This window comes from Belonocnema kinseyi, chromosome 8, assembly GCF_010883055.1.
Source record: "Belonocnema kinseyi isolate 2016_QV_RU_SX_M_011 chromosome 8, B_treatae_v1, whole genome shotgun sequence".
In the NCBI taxonomy this organism is placed as follows: domain Eukaryota; kingdom Metazoa; phylum Arthropoda; class Insecta; order Hymenoptera; family Cynipidae; genus Belonocnema; species Belonocnema kinseyi.
Window position 1 is genome coordinate 80,790,512 of NC_046664.1, and position 17,515 is coordinate 80,808,026.

General features: G+C 22.7%; 1 protein-coding gene across 1 annotated transcript in view; it reads right to left on the reverse strand.

The window, feature by feature from the left end:
* Positions 1 to 17,515, reverse strand: part of LOC117178572 (tRNA-splicing ligase RtcB homolog) — a 60,215-nt gene that overhangs the window by 32,530 nt on the left and 10,170 nt on the right. Inside the window, exons 4-6 of the mRNA XM_033370000.1 lie at positions 15,253 to 15,383; positions 5,894 to 6,020; positions 476 to 586 (exon numbers count right to left, since the gene is read on the reverse strand). Of these exons, the coding sequence (XP_033225891.1) occupies positions 476 to 586; positions 5,894 to 6,020; positions 15,253 to 15,383 (369 nt within the window). The remainder of the gene's footprint in view (positions 1 to 475; positions 587 to 5,893; positions 6,021 to 15,252; positions 15,384 to 17,515) is intronic.

The window sequence follows — 17,515 nt, forward strand, 5'->3', positions numbered from 1 at the left end:
TATCGGTCTGAAACTTTGAGAAATGCAAGAGCCGAAAGAAAACTACGTTTAAGTACAAAGCTTAATAATAAAAGATGTAAAAAAATATATTTCAACAATCAACTCCAACGGCATCAGCCGGTAACGTTGTACACGAAAATACGAACCCTCTAGAGCCTCGTCTAGTGGCCGCCAGGTTCCGTATTTTCGTTCTATCTTTTGAAAAATACCCTGTTCCAGCTCAGAATTTATTTTTATTTTTAAATACGCTGTTCCAAGAATTAAAATTCTTTAGATAAAATTCCCGTTCCAATTCGGAATTTTTTCTCTTTTTCGAAAATTTCCAATACTAGCTCGAAATTAGTGAAAATTTTTGAATTTTCAACTAAGTAAATAAATTTTCAATCTGCTAAAATATTAACGAAATTATCTTAAAAATTACAAATAAAATAACTTTCTAGTAACTTAATTATAATAAATCTGAGATAAATATTACGTACTTGAGGAAGTCCACGTTTCTTTGCTCGCATCGAAACTTTCGACGGATCTGCATTAAGCATTCGGCCATACTCTTCACAATGTTCTTTATCCTCGGCCCAAATATACCCTAAAATGATTTTTTTATTAAGTTTATTTTTTCTTAATAATTAATTTTTAATTAAATATAAAAATTATAATTTAGGACATTTAAATGATATTAAAATCAAATTTAAAAATCGTATTTAATTTCCGATAAGAGGGTGGTCGTTTTAATTAAAAAAAAATTTCCGGTTATATCTCGGTTTTTTCCAAGTTCGCAAACATTTTTCCCGGTACATAAAATTTTAAAAATTGAACTCTAAAGCTAAAAATTTTTCCATTCGAATTAATAAAAACTGCACTGCAAATGAAAGCACTCAAAGTGGAAATCTTGAATTTCAAACTTTTAAAATTAAAGTTTAAAAGATTTTTAATTCAATAATTTGTATTTTTTTAAATGAAAATTTTTTATTTAATGCAGGTAAACTGCGAAATATATTTTTTTTAACTTTTGTAAATTGTAGAATAAAAATATAAATCCACGTTACCATTTTCAATGCTCTAAATTGGAGAATCAATAAATGAATTTAGAACTTTTCGAAATTATATCATTTAAAGTAATTTTAAGCTAGAAACATAACAAATTTAATGATTACTTTTTTTTTATAAACTGAGAAATTCTTAAATTAAAAGTTAAATTATTTTTATATCTTTCTTTTACAGTGAAAAATACTTTCTCATTTATGGTGAAAAAATGTTTTTTCTTTAATTTTATTTAATTTTTTCAAGTCTCTCATTTATAATTAATTTATGAAGAAAATAGTTTAATTTTTAACCAAATTGTTGAATTTTCGACCTAAAAAGATTAATTTTCTACCTAATGATCGAATTTTAAACAAAATGATGAAGCTTCAATGAAAAAGAGTTAAATTGTCAACGAAATAATTGAATTTTTAAGAACACAGTTTCATTTTTAACATAAAAAGGTGCATTTTAAATCCAAAAGAACGAATTTTCTGTCCAATAGACGAATGTTAAACAATATAGTTGAATTTTCAACCAAAAAGGATGAGCTTTTAACCAAATAGTTGAATTTTTAGCCTAATTTTCAATCGTTAAGTAAATTTATCAATTTTTAATTTTAAAAAGTTAAGATTATAGTCTCATTTTCCAACAAAAATTAATTTAGAACTAAAAAAATGAATCTGCAACCAATAAATATAAATAATAATAAATCATTTCATTTTCAAATAAAATGATTAATCTTTAAATACAAATTTTTTTGATATGAAGTGGCTAAAATTTTAACCCAGAACTTAAATTTTCTTACCGAATAGGCGCATTTTCAACCCAAAAATAAAATTTTTCAACAAAACAGTCAAAAACAAATTTCCAAAAAGAAAAAAAAAAGAATATTGAACAAAATAGTTAAATTTTCAACAAAAGAGATGAACTTTCAAAGAGTAAAATAAAATTTGAACCTTTACCAAATTTTTTGAATTTACAATTTAGAAAAATAGAATAGTAGCATTTTTAATTAAAATAAAGATAAAATTTCTATAAAAAGAATAAGATTAAAAAAAATGAATCTTCAACAACAACAAAAATGAGTTTTTGTAACAAAATACATGAATTTTCAACAACCAAAATGAGATTTTTTTAACAAAACACATGAATCTTCAATAACAAGAATGAGATTTTTTAACAAAGTACATGAATTTTCAACAAAAAAATGAGATTTTTTAATACATACATGAATCTTCAACAACAAAAATGAGATTTTTTTAACAAAATACATGAATTTTCAACAAAAATGAGATTTTCTATCAAAATACATGAATTTTCAACAACCAAAATGAGATTTTTTTAACAAAACACATGAATCTTCCACAATAACAAAAATAAGATTTTGTAACAAAATACATGAATTTTCAACTACCACAATGAGATTTTTTAAACAAAACACATGAATCTTCAACAACAAAAATGAGATTTTTGAACAAAATACATGAATTTTCAACAAAAAATTAGATTTTTTAATACATACATGAATTTCCAACAGCAAAAATGAGATTTTTTAACAAACAAAGTGAATTTTCAACAACAACAAAAATGAGATTTTTTAACAAGATACATGAATTTTCAACAACAAAAATGAGATTTTCTACCAAAATACATGTATTTTCAACAAGAAGAAAAATGAGATTTTTTAACAAAATACATGAATCTTCAACAACAAACATGAGATTTTTTAACAAAATACATGAATTTTCAACAAAAAATGAGATTTTTTAACACATACATGAATTTCAAACAACAAAAATGAGATTTTTTAACAAACAACGTAAATTTTCAACAACAACAAAAATGAGATTTTTTAACAAGATACATGAATTTTTAACAACAAAAATGAGATTTTTTAGCAAAATTCATGAATTTTCAACCAGAAAAGTGAGATTTTCTACCAAAATACATGTATTTTCAACAAGAACAAAAATGAGATTTTTTAACAAAGTACATGAATCTTCAACAATAACAAAAATGAGATTTTGTAACGATATACATGAATTTTAAACAAAAAATGATATTTTTTAATACATACATGAATTTCCAACAACAAAAATGAGATTTTTCAGCAAAATTCATGCATTTTCAACAACAACAAAAATGAGGTTTTCTAGCAAAATACAAGTATTTTCAACAAGAACAAAAATGAGATTTTTTTACAAAATACATGAATCTTCAACAATAACAAAAATGAGATTTTGTAACAAAATAAATGAATTTTCAACCACCAAAATGAGATCTTTTTTAACAAAACACATGAATCTTCAACAACAAAAAAGAGATTTTGTAAAAAAATAAATGAATCTTCAACAACAAAAATGAGATTTTTTAACAAAATACATGAATTTTCAACAAACAAAATGAGATATTTTTTAACAAAAAACAATGAATCTTCAACAATAACAAAAATGAGATTTTGTAACAAAATAAATGAATTTTCAACAACCAAAATGAGATCTTTATTAACAAAACACATGAATCTTCAACAACAAAAATGAGATTTTGTAAAAAAAAATAAATGAATTTTCAACAACCAAAATGAGATATTTTTTAACAAAACACATGAATCTTCAACAACAAAAATGAGATTTTTTAACAAAATACATGAATTTTCAACAACCAAAATGAGATATTTTTTAACAAAACACATGAATCTTCAACAACAAAAATGAGATTTTTTAACAAAATACATGAATCTTCAACAATAACAAAAATAAGATTTTGTAACAGAATACATGAATTTTCAACCAACAAAATGAGATTTTTTAAACAAAACACATGAATCTTCAACAACAAAAATGAGATTTTTTAACAAAATACATGAATTTTCAACAAAAAATGAGATTTTTTAATACATACATGAATTTCCAACAACAAAAATGAGATTTTTTAACAAACAACGTGAATTTTCAACAACAAAAATGATGATAAGAAAATACATGAATTTTCAACAAAAAATGATATTTTTTAATCTTTAACAACAAGAAAAGACATGTAATGAAAAAAAAAACAAATTTCAACAAAAAAAAAAAAGAATATTGAACAAAATAGTTAAATTTTCAACAAAAGAGATTAACTTTCAAAGAGTAAAATAAAATTTGAACTTTTACCAAATTTTTTGAATTTACAATTTAAAAAAATTGAATAGTATCATTTTTAATTAAAATAATGATAAAATTTCTATAAAAAGAATGAATTTCCAAAAAATATAGACGAATTTTCAACAAAATAATAGAATTTTCTAAGAAGAAAGATTTTCCAATCAATACCTAAAAAATTGCAACCAAATTGTTAAATTTTCAAGCCAAAAAGACAAATCTATTACAAAACAGTTGAATTTTCAACCAGAAAATGTGAATTTTTAACCAAAAAAGTTTATTTTCATCCAAACAGTTGAATTTTCTACCAAAATAATAAAACATGTAACTCAAAAAGAAAATTATTCAACAAAACAGTTGAATTTTCCAGCCCAAAACACTAATTTTGCACAAAATAGTTCAATTTTCAGTTAAAAAATTAATTTTCAATAAAAAAATTGACAGGAAAAAATTATTAGGATTCAGAAATGTAAATGAATCGGGAATAAATGAGAAACTTTGAAATATCTATTGTTAAAAAGGTCTATTTTTCTACTTTCAAACAAAATAAAAAATTATAAGACATCCTGAAATAGTTTAAAAACCCCTAAAATGCTTCCAAATTTTATTTGGACATCTTGAAACATCTGCATATTGTTTTAGATTTTTTTCCAATTTTTAATTATTTTTGACATGTTTTCGGAACTTCTAAACAAACTTAAAAATGATTCAAATTTTTGCTATTTTTTTTTTAATCCTGCCTAATGACAAAAGTTTCATGAACATCTTCCACATTCATTTTTTATCCTTATTTTGTTTTAAATTACATTATTTTAAATCAACATGATTGACAAATTAGAATTTTTTTAAATAGAACAATTTAAATTGTAACTTTCAAAATTCAGTTTTTAATATGTATCTATAATTATCGATTTTAAATAAACAGTCAGTTATAAATATTAAGTCATTCTTATTTTTCTTAATAAAAAAATTTCAAATTCAATGTATTAAGAATTGAATATTACTAACATAATATGTGAAATTTAATACAAAACTTTTAAATATGAACATATTATTTTTAAGTTATTTAAAAATTGAAAATAGATTATAAAGTTTGAATCGAGCGTTTACATTTATTTAACTGACAAGACTTTCCAATTTAAATGTTTTATATAATTTTTAATCTTAGAAACTGGAAATTCTAATATTACTAACTGATGCCGAATAGTCTTGTAAAATCAATTATTATACACTTTTTAAACCTTAAAAAACAGTTCAAGTTTAAAATTCATTATTAATTTATAATCACAGATGAACAACTAAAACTCTTTTTTATCTCAAATCTTCGACTTAAAACGCTTCTAATTTTTAATGCTTTAAGTCTTTAAAACTGCATTTACAAATTTTTAAATTAAAATGTACACTTAAAAAGTAAAATATAAAATGAATATTTTTTAAAAGTGGAAGACAGATTTTTTTTCTATAAATTTGTGAAATTCCTGGTCAAGGAATAAATTCACTATCATTTCCCGGTTTCATAAAATTCCCGATTTTCCCGGTTAATGTGCAGAGTTCCTGAAAATAAAACCAAGAATCCAACGACCAAATTTGGACAACCACGATAAAATTATTCCTATTGAAGTTTGAAAAAAGATACAAAATTTGCCTAAAAAAGAAAAGGAAAAATTCTTTTTTCGGACAAAAATAAAAAAAATAAGAAAGAAAAATGAAAAATTATTTAAAATAAGTACCTTCTCGCAAAGACCAGTCCATGCCCATTTCTAGCGCTTCCTCCAGATCACGAGCATTCATTGGGATAATTCCCTTGGAGCCAACGCCGACTGGGATGTGGTCAAACATACTTTGTGCCAATTGCTCCTACAGAAAAAATTATTTGCATTGTTGCATTTACAGGTCTCACACAGTTCCTATGGGATAAAATATAGGGACCAAAGGGTACTTTTTTCCCACTCAAAGGGTAACAAATTCATTATAAATGCATAAGATTTCAGAAAAATTCAACTTACATTCAAAAGAATTGGAAAAAAATATTTAAAAATCAACCAAAAAATCCATTGAATTCCGCAAAATTGGAATAAATTTACAGGAATTTTAGATAAAATAGAAGAAGTCGATGAAATTCATAAAAATTAAAGGCGAATTAAAAAAAAACATCAAATGAATTTAAAACAATTTGAAAAACCTTAATTGAATTCAGTAAATTTGAAATAAGCTTAGAAAAATTGAAGGGAACTCAAAGAATTTGATGAAATGTGTATTCAAGTAAATTAAAAAAAAAAATTCAAGAGAATTCCAAAGAATTTAAAAGCACTCAGGTTTAATTCCAAAAAAAATTGGAAATCTTCAAATCTTTGAAACTCTACTAATTTCTAACAGAAGAAGTGGCTACTGGTTACAAAACAATTCAAGATAAATTTAAAATAATTCAAATGAATAGGAATAATTTTCAGAATCGATAAAAATTGGATTGATTACAATAAGTTTGGAGCGAATTTAGCGAAATTTAAAAGAGATGAGAAGAATTAGATGAAATTCATAAAAAATAAAGCTGATTTTAAAAAGCAACCAAGTGAATTGAAAACAATTTTAAAAAACATGGAAAAATTAATTGAATTGGGTAGAATTGAGTGAAAATTTAGATGATTCAATAGAACTTATAAGGATTTAGAAAAATTCATAACAATTCAGGGCTAATTATTTTAAATCCTTTAATCATTTTATTAATTGATACTCAAGATTAATTAAATAAAAAAATTTTTTAAATAAAAAAACATTGAATTAAGTAGAAAAGATTAAATTTATAGAAATTCAAGTGAATTAAAAAACTTCCGTGCATTCATAAAACTCAAGAGAATTCCAAATCTCTTCAAATCTTCAAAACCCTAGAAAACACCTCACTTGTTATGAATAAATTCTTAAAACTGCAATAAAATAATTCATCTATTTTGGTGAAAAATTCAAGTATTTTGTTTTAAAAAATCTACTAATTTTGTAGAAATAGCAACTGTTTTATTTATTGTTATTTTTTGTTTGAGAATTCATCTATTTTTGTTGAAAATTCAATTATTTTGTTTAAAAAACTACAATTTTGATAGAAAGTTCCACTGTTTTGTTAAAAAGTAACTTTTTTATTGAAAATTCATATTTTTTGTTTGAAAATATAACTGTTTTGTATAAAATCTGTCTTTCTGGCTTGAAAATTCAACAATTTAGTGGACATTTTTTTCTTTCTTGGTTAAAAATTGATCTCTTTTGGTAAACAAATCTCATTTTTGTTATTGTTGAAAATTCAACTACATATTTTGGTAGAAAAATAATATGGTTTGGAAGAGGAATAAGCTATTTTATTAAAAATTATGGTTTTTTTTTGTTGAATACAACTGTATTTGATTTCAAATTAAAATCTTCTACGGGTGAAACCATATGAACTATTATATTTTTTGTTTAGAATTCAAGTATTTTGTTAAAAAAATTACTATTATGGTAGAAATAGCCACCATTAATTTTTTGTTGAAAATTCATCTATTTTGGTTTAAAATTCAAGCATTTTGTAAAAAAAATCCAGTATGTTAAAAAATCTCATTTTTCTTGTTGTTGAAAATTCACATATTTTTTTTTAAAAGTCCCATTTTTGTTGTTGTTGAAGATTCATGTATTTTGATAGAAAATCTCATTTCTGTTGTTGAAAATTCATGTATTTTGTTAAAAAATATCATTTTTGTTGTTGTTGAAAATTCATGCATTAGTTAAAAAATCTCATTTTTGTTGTTGTTGAAGATTCATGTATTTTGTTAAAAAACATAATTTGTTGTTGTTGAAGATTCATGTATTTTGTTAGAAAATCTCATTTTTGTTGTTGTTGAAGATTCATGTATTTTAAAAAAAAATCTCATTTTTGTTTTTCAAAATTCACGTATTTTGTTTAAAAAGTCTCATTTTTGTTGTTAAAAATTCATGTATTAGTTAAAAAAATCTCATTTTGTTATGTATTTTGTTAGAAAATTTCATTTTTGTTGTTGAAAATTCATGTATTTTGTTAAAAAATTCATATATTTTGTTAAAAAATCTCATTTTTGTTGTTGAAAATTCACGTATTTTGTTTAAAAAATCTCATTTTTGTTGTTGAAAATTCACGTATTTTATTTAAAAAGTCTCATTTTTGTTGTTGTTGAAGATTCATGTATTTTGTTAAAAAATATCATTTTGTTGTTGTTGGAAATTCATGTATTTTGTTTAAATAGTCTCATTTTTTGTTGTTGAAAGTTCATGTATTAGTTAGAAAATCTCATTCTTGTTGTTGTTGAAGATTCATGTATTTTGTTAGAAAATCTCATTTTTGTTGTTGAAAATTCATGTATTTTCTTTAGAAAATCTCATTTTTGTTGTTGAAAATTCATGTATTTCGTTAAAAAATCTCATTTTTGTTGTTGAAAATTCACGTATTTTGTTTAAAAAGTCTCATTTTTGTTGTTAAAAATTCACGTATTAGTTAAAAAAAACTCATTTTTTCGTTGTTGAAAATTCACGTATTTTGTTTAAAAAGTCTCATTTTTGTTGTTGTTGAAGATTCATGTATTTTGTTAAAAAACATCATTTTTTTGTTGTTGGAAAGTCATGTATTTTGTTTTAAAAGTCTCATTTTTTTTTTTAAAAATTCCTGTATTAGTTAAAAAAATCATTTCGTTGTTGAAGATTCATGTATTTTGTTACGAAATCTCATTTTTGTTGTTGAAATTTGATGTATTTTGTTAAAAAATTCATATATTTTGTTAAAAAATCTCATTTTTGTTGAAGATTCATGTATTTTGTTAGAAAATCTCATTTATGTTGTTGAAAATTCACGTATTTTGTTTAAAAAGTCTCATTTTTTGTTGTTGAAAGTTCATGTATTAGTTAGAAAATCTCATTCTTGTTTTTGTTGAAGATTCATGTATTTTGTTAGAAAACTTCATTTTTGTTGTTGAAAATTCATGTATTTGTTAAAAAATGTCATTTTGTTGTTGAAGATTCATGTATTTAAAAAAAATCTCATTTTTGTTGTTGAAAATTCACGTATTTCCTTTAAGTGTCTCATTTTTGTTGTTGAAAATTCATGTATTGGTTAAAAAATCTCATTTTTGTTGTTGTTGAAGATTCATGTATTTTGTTAAAAAATCTCATTTTTGTTGAAGATTCATGTATTTTGTTAGAAAATCTCATTTTTGTTGTTGAAAATTCACGTATTTCCTTTAAATGTCTCATTTTTGTTGTTGAAAATTCATGTATTAGTTAAAAAATCTCATTTTTGTTGTTGTTGAAGATTCATGTATTTTGTTAAAAAATCTCATTTTTGTTGTTGTAAATTCATGTATTTTGTTAGAAAATCTCATTTTTGTTGTTGTAAATTCATGTATTTTCTTTAAAAAATCTCATTTTTGTTGGTGAAAATTCATGTATTTTGTTAGAAAATCTCATTTTTGTTATTGTTAAAGATTCATGTGTGTTTTTTTTTAAATCCTTGAAAAGCTTCAAAATTTAATTTTAAAATATTGAAAAATCTAGAAGTTGTTTTAAATTGATATAACTTTAAATTTATTTTTCAAATGTTTTTAGAACTAATAAATATCTTTTAAAATGAATAGAATTTTTCTTACATTTTTAGAAAATCCTGGAAATTGTTTAGAATCTTCCAGATTCTTTTTGAACAAATTTGGAAATATTTCTAATCTGTTTGAATATTTTAAAAAAATAATAATATTCCGAAATAAAAAATTATTTTCAATTTTCCTATGAATCTTATGAAAATGATTTTATTCTTTTGATGCGTTTCACAATTCTTAAAAAGTTTCTAATTTTTTTTATTCTGCAAAATCTACATTTTGTTTTAAATTAGGCTGTGCCTATTTTCATTGAAATTTTGGTACGGATAGCCGAATTTTGTTGGTACACACTTCGTTTAAATTATTTGAAATTATTTCAAGTTTAAAATTAATTTCGAATCTTTTAAAAACTTCTAAATGTCTCTTAAAATTACTCAAATGCTTGTATTCAAAAATGATGCATTCAATTGCTCAATAATTTACAATCATCTAGATTAAAGAATCAATTAACTTTAAAATTCTAAAAATATACTACTCTAAACAATTTTCATCTAGAAACGTTAAAAATTGAAAAGTTAATTTTTTTTAACTGAACACTTCTTAAATTAGAAGTTAAATTATTTTCGAGATTTTTTTAAAACTATATCTTCTAAAGTGAATAGAATTTTTCCTACAATTTTAAAAAAATTCTGGAAACTTTTAAAAATCTTCTTAAAATATTCCAGATTTTTTTATAACTTTGGAAATATTTCTAATACTTTTGAATATTAAAAAAAAAAATAATAATCCGAATAATATTCCGCTTACAATCGAGAAAAAAATTCCCTGCCATTTCCCGGTTCGCAAACATTTTTCCCGGTCAATGAAATTTAAAGAATCTAACTCTATTCTGAATATTTTTCCATTTAAAGTAATAAAAAATAAACAACAAATTAAGGCTAGAAACATTAAAAAATGAAAAGTAAACATTTTTTTAACCTAAGAATTCTTAAAATAGAAGTAAAATTATTTTCATTTTAAATAGTTTAGGTATCCTTGAAAAGCTTTAACATTTTATTTCAAATTATTGAGAAATCTAGAAGTTATTTGAACTTTTTTCAAATTTAAAATCAATTTTGAAATTTTTTCGGAATTTCTACATAACTTTTAAAATTAATTGAATTTGTCCTACAACCTTTATAAAATCTTGCAAATTAAAAAAAATTCCTTCAAATTTTGATTTATAAATAACAATTGAACACTTATTATTTGCAAACAAAAATTAGAGTAATTTTAAGAGATATTTAGAAGTTTTAAAACGATAAAACATTAATTTAGAACTTGAAACCCACAACCTAATTTAAAACAAAATGTAGATTTTTTCCAGATTTCAAACAAAAAATTTAGAAGCTTTTTAAGAATTATGAAAGGCTCCAAACGAATAAAAACATTTTCTTCATATTCCTAGGAAAATAGCAAATGATTTTTCACTTTGAAAAATTGTTTCAACAAAATATTTAAAACGATTTTAAGAGCCATTTCCCGGTTTTTTCCGTTCTCAGAAAATTCCCGGTTAAAAATGTTCTTATTTGGTTAAAAGTTTATTAATTTAATTGAAAGTCAAACTCTTTTTTTTTTAACAATCGTGTTTATGGTTTGAAAATCGATCTATTTTTATAGAAATTTCACCTGTTTTCGTTAAAAATGCAATTACTTTTGGTAGAAAGTCAATTTTATTGGCTAAAAATGCAACTTTTTTTTATTCAAATATTTTCTTTTTGGCTTGAAAATTCCACAATTTGATTGAAATTTTGTTTCTTTCTTGACTAAGAAATGTATGGTTTTGTTTGAAAATTCAACTATTTTCTGGAAAAATCATAGGTAAATTTGGTTTGATAATTTATTTCTTTTTGTAGAAATTTGTCCTTTTTTTGTTAAAAATGGAACTGTTTAATTAAAAATAAATGTGTTTCGATTGAAAATGAACTTTTTTGTTCAAAATTCAATTGTTTTGTAAAAAACCTTGTATTTTCGATTCGAAAATTTCACAATTTGATAAAACATTTAACAATCTGGTTAAAAATTCATGTATTTTGTAGAAAATTTTTTTGCAGAAAAACTATTTTCTTAAAAGTTACATCTGGTTTGGTGAAGAAATAACTTTTTTGTTGAAAATTCATATTCTCGGGTTAAAAATTTAATTGTTTTGCAGAAAATTTGTCTTTTTAGTTTAAGATTTCCACAATTCGGTAGGAAATTTTTCTGTTTTGTGGAGAATTCGTTTGTTTTTTTTTTATTTAAAATGAAATTCTCTTTAAAATTTCGGTAAAAAATAAGCAAATAAAATTTTGAGTAACATCACATCCATTGTTGAAACTATTTAGTGAAAAATTTGATTAATTTGTTGAAAATCGAACAATTTGCTTGAAATGTATTTTATTTCTTTCTAGAAATTTAATTTTTTATGTTTGTATTTGGACTTTATGACCAAAAATTAGTCTATGTTTTGTTTAAGGATTAAATTTTTCGATCAAACTATTTGGTTGAAAATCAGCTTTTCTGCCTATATTTATATTTACAAAAAAAAAAATTTTAAATGAAAAACAGTCGAATATTAGCAAGAAGAGTTTAATTTTCAAGCAAGAAAAAATTTCTGGTCACGGAAGAAAAAAAATGTCAAATAAATGATTGAATTGTAAAATAAAAAAGGCGAGTTCCATAGAAAAAACAGTGAAATTTCCCAATTTTTTTGTCCAGTTTTTCAATTTCCCGGTCAACTAAAACTGAATCTTCAAATGGAATAGTGGAAATTTTAACCAAAAAGATGTATTTTTACACAATAAGATTAATTTTCGAACAAAAAGATTAATTTTCTATCAAAAAATATAATATTTCAACAAAATATATGAATTTTAACGAAATAATTGAATTTTCAATCAAAGGAGACAAATTTTGAACCAGAAAAAATCGATTTTCAAAAGAAAAATAAATGGTTTCATTTTTTATAAAAAAAAGGATAATTTTCATCTTAACTGATGAATTTTCAACTAAAATGATGAAGAAGACAAATTTTCAACTAAAAAATATAATTTTTCAACCAAACATTGAATGATTAAATTTTCAGTCGAATAATTAAAGTTCAACCAGAAAAATAAATTTATAACTAAAATTATAAAATATTCACCTAAACTAGTATTTTCAGTATAACAAACAATTATTTTCAACCAAAAAAGTAACAAAATTTCAATAAAATAGCTCATTTTTTAACCGAACCGAAGAAAATCATTTTTAATTAAAATAATGAATTTTCAATTTAAAAAAATGAATTTACAAACGAAAGAATTTATTTTCCAACCAAGTAAATTTATTTCTAGCCTGCGAGATGAATGTTTAGCTAAAATGATAAATATTTAACTGGAATACTTGAATTTCAAACCGAAAAGAAGAATTTTGATGGAATGAGATTAACTTTCAATTTAAAAAATTTGTTTCTAAAAAAATTGTTTTAAAAAAATAAAATACATAAAATTTTCAGGAAAAAAATTAATTTTAAATTAAAAAAGACAAATTTACATCCAAATTTTTTAATTTTGAACTAGAAAAAGGTCAATTTTCCATCCAAAATGGAAGGCTTAAATTTTCAGTTTAAAACAATTAACTTTCAATGAAACTGATGAATTTTCAATTAAAGTCATGAATCTTCATCTGTAATACTTGAATTTTATACCTACTAAAAATATAAATTTTTAACCAATAAGATTAATTTTATACAAAAAAAGGACAAATTTTCCACAAATTACATAAATTTTCAAAAGAGTGGATAAATTAAAAAAAAATGTAAATTTCCAACGAAAATATATAAATTCTAACGAAAAAATTGAATTTTCAATCAAAGGAGACAAATTTTAAACCAAATAGCTGAATTTGAAAAAAGAAATAGATTTTCAACAGAAAGTGGAATAGTTTCATTTTCTGTAAAAAAAAAGATAATGTTCATCTTAACTGATGAATTTTCAACTAAAATAATGAATCCTTAACTGGAATAGTTGAATTTTAAACAAAAAATAAGTTTTAAAAAACTTAAATAATGAAGTGTTAAGTTAAGAAAATCAATGTTCAATCGAAAAAGACGAATTTTGCAACTAAATTAAATAAATTTTCAAACAATAGTAAAATTTTGCAATACAAAATTTCGTTTTTCAACGAAATAGTTGAATTTTCATTTACAAAATCTAATTCTAAACCAAAAAATCTGATTTTCAGAAAAACAGTTAAATTTTTAGACGAAAAGTTAATTTTCAAAAAAGTAGTTACATTTTTGTAAAAAGATAAATTTTTAATTAAAATGACGACCCTTCGAAGAACAAAATGAATTTGTAACAAAAGAGTTTAGCGTTAAACGCAATTAATTGAGTTTTTTTTTTAAAAAGGTACATTTTCAACGAAAAATGTAAAAAAAATTGTATTATAATTAAAAAATAATTCCTCTTCGAAATCCTGCTTCTACTCTAAAAACTACTTGAATTTTGGCAATTTTCGACCTGGAACGTGAATTTTTTAAAGAATTGAAACTGGAATTTAGAAGAAAGGAATTTAAAAAATCAAATTGAAGTCAAAATTCGTCACAATTTAAAAGTTCCTTCTTCCAAAATTTAGAAATTAATTAAAAATTTTATTTTGTTCAAAATTTAATTATTTTGTTCAAAGTTCAACTATTTTGTTGAAGAATATTTTAGGCGAAAAGACGTATTGTCTACAAAATAATTGATTTATCAACTCGAAAGTATCAATTTTACACAGTAAAGCTGATTTTCAACAAAATAGTTTTTTTCTTCAACCCAAAAATAGATTAATTTTAAACCAGCGTCAAATTATAAACAGAAAAAAATTAAATATTATTATATTTATTTATTATATATATTTATTTATTAATTTCTATTTAATTTATTATAATATTATATTATTTAAATTTCATATTAAATTTTTAACACAAAAGATAATTTTTAAACAAATTTCCAGAATTTTATAATATTTTAGTGGCTTTAAAAGAATTTATTTACGAGAAGTGAGCTATTTTGTAGGATTCCAAAGAATTTGAATTATTTTGGGAAATTAAAAAAGATTTCAAGTAATTTTTTTTAGTAATTTGATTAATTTGGAGGGATTTAAAAGTGTTTGAAATATTTTAGGATAAAAAATTTTCTAGAATTTCGGAAGGTATGGATCGATTTTATAAAATTTCACAAAAGTTTATAATAATTTAGTGTTTTTAAATTAAATTTTTATTAACAAAATTAAATTTTTTTTCTAAATTTTGGTAGAAGGAACTTTTAAGTTGTCATGAATTTTGACTTGAGTTGGATCTTTAAATTCCTTTCTAGGTAAAGTAGAAATCACTTTTCTAAATCGACAAAAATGATTAAAATGAAAAATAAAATTTTACCACAATCAGAAATAAAATCCCGGTTATTTCAAAAGTAAAAAATTAGAGCATGAAAAAAGTCGTGGATGCATGAAGAATATGTACAAACCTTCACTGGCAGCACATCTTTTTCGAACAAATTTGTCCGCAGAAGACGAACACCACAGTTGATATCGAAACCTACGCCCCCTGGCGATACTACAGATTTTGGATCATTCATATCGAAAGCGGCCATGTTTCCTAAAATACGAAAATAATTATTATACATTATTATTTTTTTATTATTCAAGGTGAATTTCAAAAAATAATTTATTCTAAAAACCACTAAATTATTATTCATTCTCGTGAAGTTCTATAAAATCGGGTGACCTTTTTCTGAAATCCTGAAAAATTTATTAAAATAACTTGAAAGATTTTTAAAAAACTCTTATAATCCTTCAAATCCTCGAAGTCCTAATAAAATCCCGTAAAATCTTTTTAAAAACAAATAAAACCTTATAGATCCTGTAAAATCGTTCCATATCTTCCGAAATTCTAGAAAAATCTTTATCCTAAAATATTTCAAACGCTTTCAAATCCCCCCAAATTAATCAAATTACTAAAAAAATTACTTGGAATCTATTTCAATTTCCTAAAACAATTCAAATTCTTTGGAATCCTACAAAATACCTCACTTCTCGTAAATAAATTCTTAAAAATCCACTAAAATATCATAAAATCCTACGAAATTCAATGATATTTCCTAAAGTCCCGGATGATTGTTTAAAAATGAACTTTTATGTTGAAAATTCATCAATTTGATTGAAAAATCGTGGTTTGGGTTCAAAAATTTATGTCTTTTAGTAGAAATATCATCCGTTTTCGTTAAAAATAAACCTGTTCGTTTGAGAATTAATCTTTTTAGTTATAATTTTTATTATTTGGTGAAAAATAAAATTATTTCATTGAAAATATAACAATTTTGTTGAAAGGCCATCATTTGTGTTTAAAAATTCGTCTTTTTAGGATAAAAATTTTATATTTTTATGTTAAAAATTCAACTTTTTTGTAGAAAGTTCGTGTTCTTGGCTTTAAAATTCAACAATTTCTTTGAAATGTATTTTTTTTCTATCTAGAAGTTTAATCTTTTTCGATTTACAATTTGATTCTGGCTTAAAATGAATCTATTTTTGGGCTGAGGATAGAACTATTTTGTAGAAAATTAGCTTTACTATTTTGAAATTTATATTTTGGGGTTGAAAATGATATTATTTTGTAGAAAATTTGTATTTTCAGCTAAAATATTCACTATGACATTTTTCGTTGAGAATTTATCTTTTGGGTTTGAAATTTCAACCATTAAATAGTTAATCATTGACTTTTTAACAAAATAGTTGGACTTTTAACAAAATAATTTTTTTTATTATTTAAGGTGAATCCCAAAAAATAATTAATTCCAAAAACCACCAGATTATTATTCATTTTTCGTGAAATTCTATAAAATCGGGTGATATTTCCTAAAATCCTGAAAATTTTATTAAAACACCTTGATAGCGTTTTAAAAATACCCTTATAATCATTAAAATCCTCGCAATAATTCAAATTCTTTGGAATCCTACAAAATACCTCACTTCTCGAAAATAAATTCCTAAAAATTCATAATAATATTATAAAATCCCACGAAATTCAATGATATTTCCTGAAGTCCCGGATAATTGTTGAAAAATGAACTTTTATGTTGAAAATTCAAGAATTTGATTGAAAAATTTGTTTGAGAATTAATCTCTTTAGTTACAATTTTTATTATTTGGTGAAAAATAAAATTATTCCATTGAAAATATAACAATTTTGTTGAAAGGTCATCATTTGTGTTTAAAAGTTCGTCTTTTTGGGATAAAAATTTAAATATTTTTGGGAAAAATTTAATTATTTGTAAAAAATAAACTTTGTTGTTAAAAAATTTATATTTTCATGTTCAAAATTAAACTTGTTTGCAGAAAGTTCTTAGCTTGAAAATTCAACAATTTGCTTCATACTTAATTTTTGCTTCTTTCTTTCTAGAAATTTCATCTTTTTCGGTTTATAAATTGACTATGGCTAAAAATTAATCTATTTTTGGGTTGATGATATAACTATTCTGTTGAAAATCAGATTTTGTGTTTAAAATTTATATTTTTGCGTTAAAAATGCAATTACTTTGTAGAAAATTTGTCTTTTCGGCTGAAATATTCACTATTATATTTTCAAAAATAAATAGTTGAACTTTTAACACAATAATTTAATTTTTGACCAAATGTTTTCTACCCCGACGTGTGGATATAGATACGGGGTGGACAACAGTGCGTAGCTGGGGGGGAGGGTCATAGGAGAGGGAAGGGAAGGATAAGTGCAGT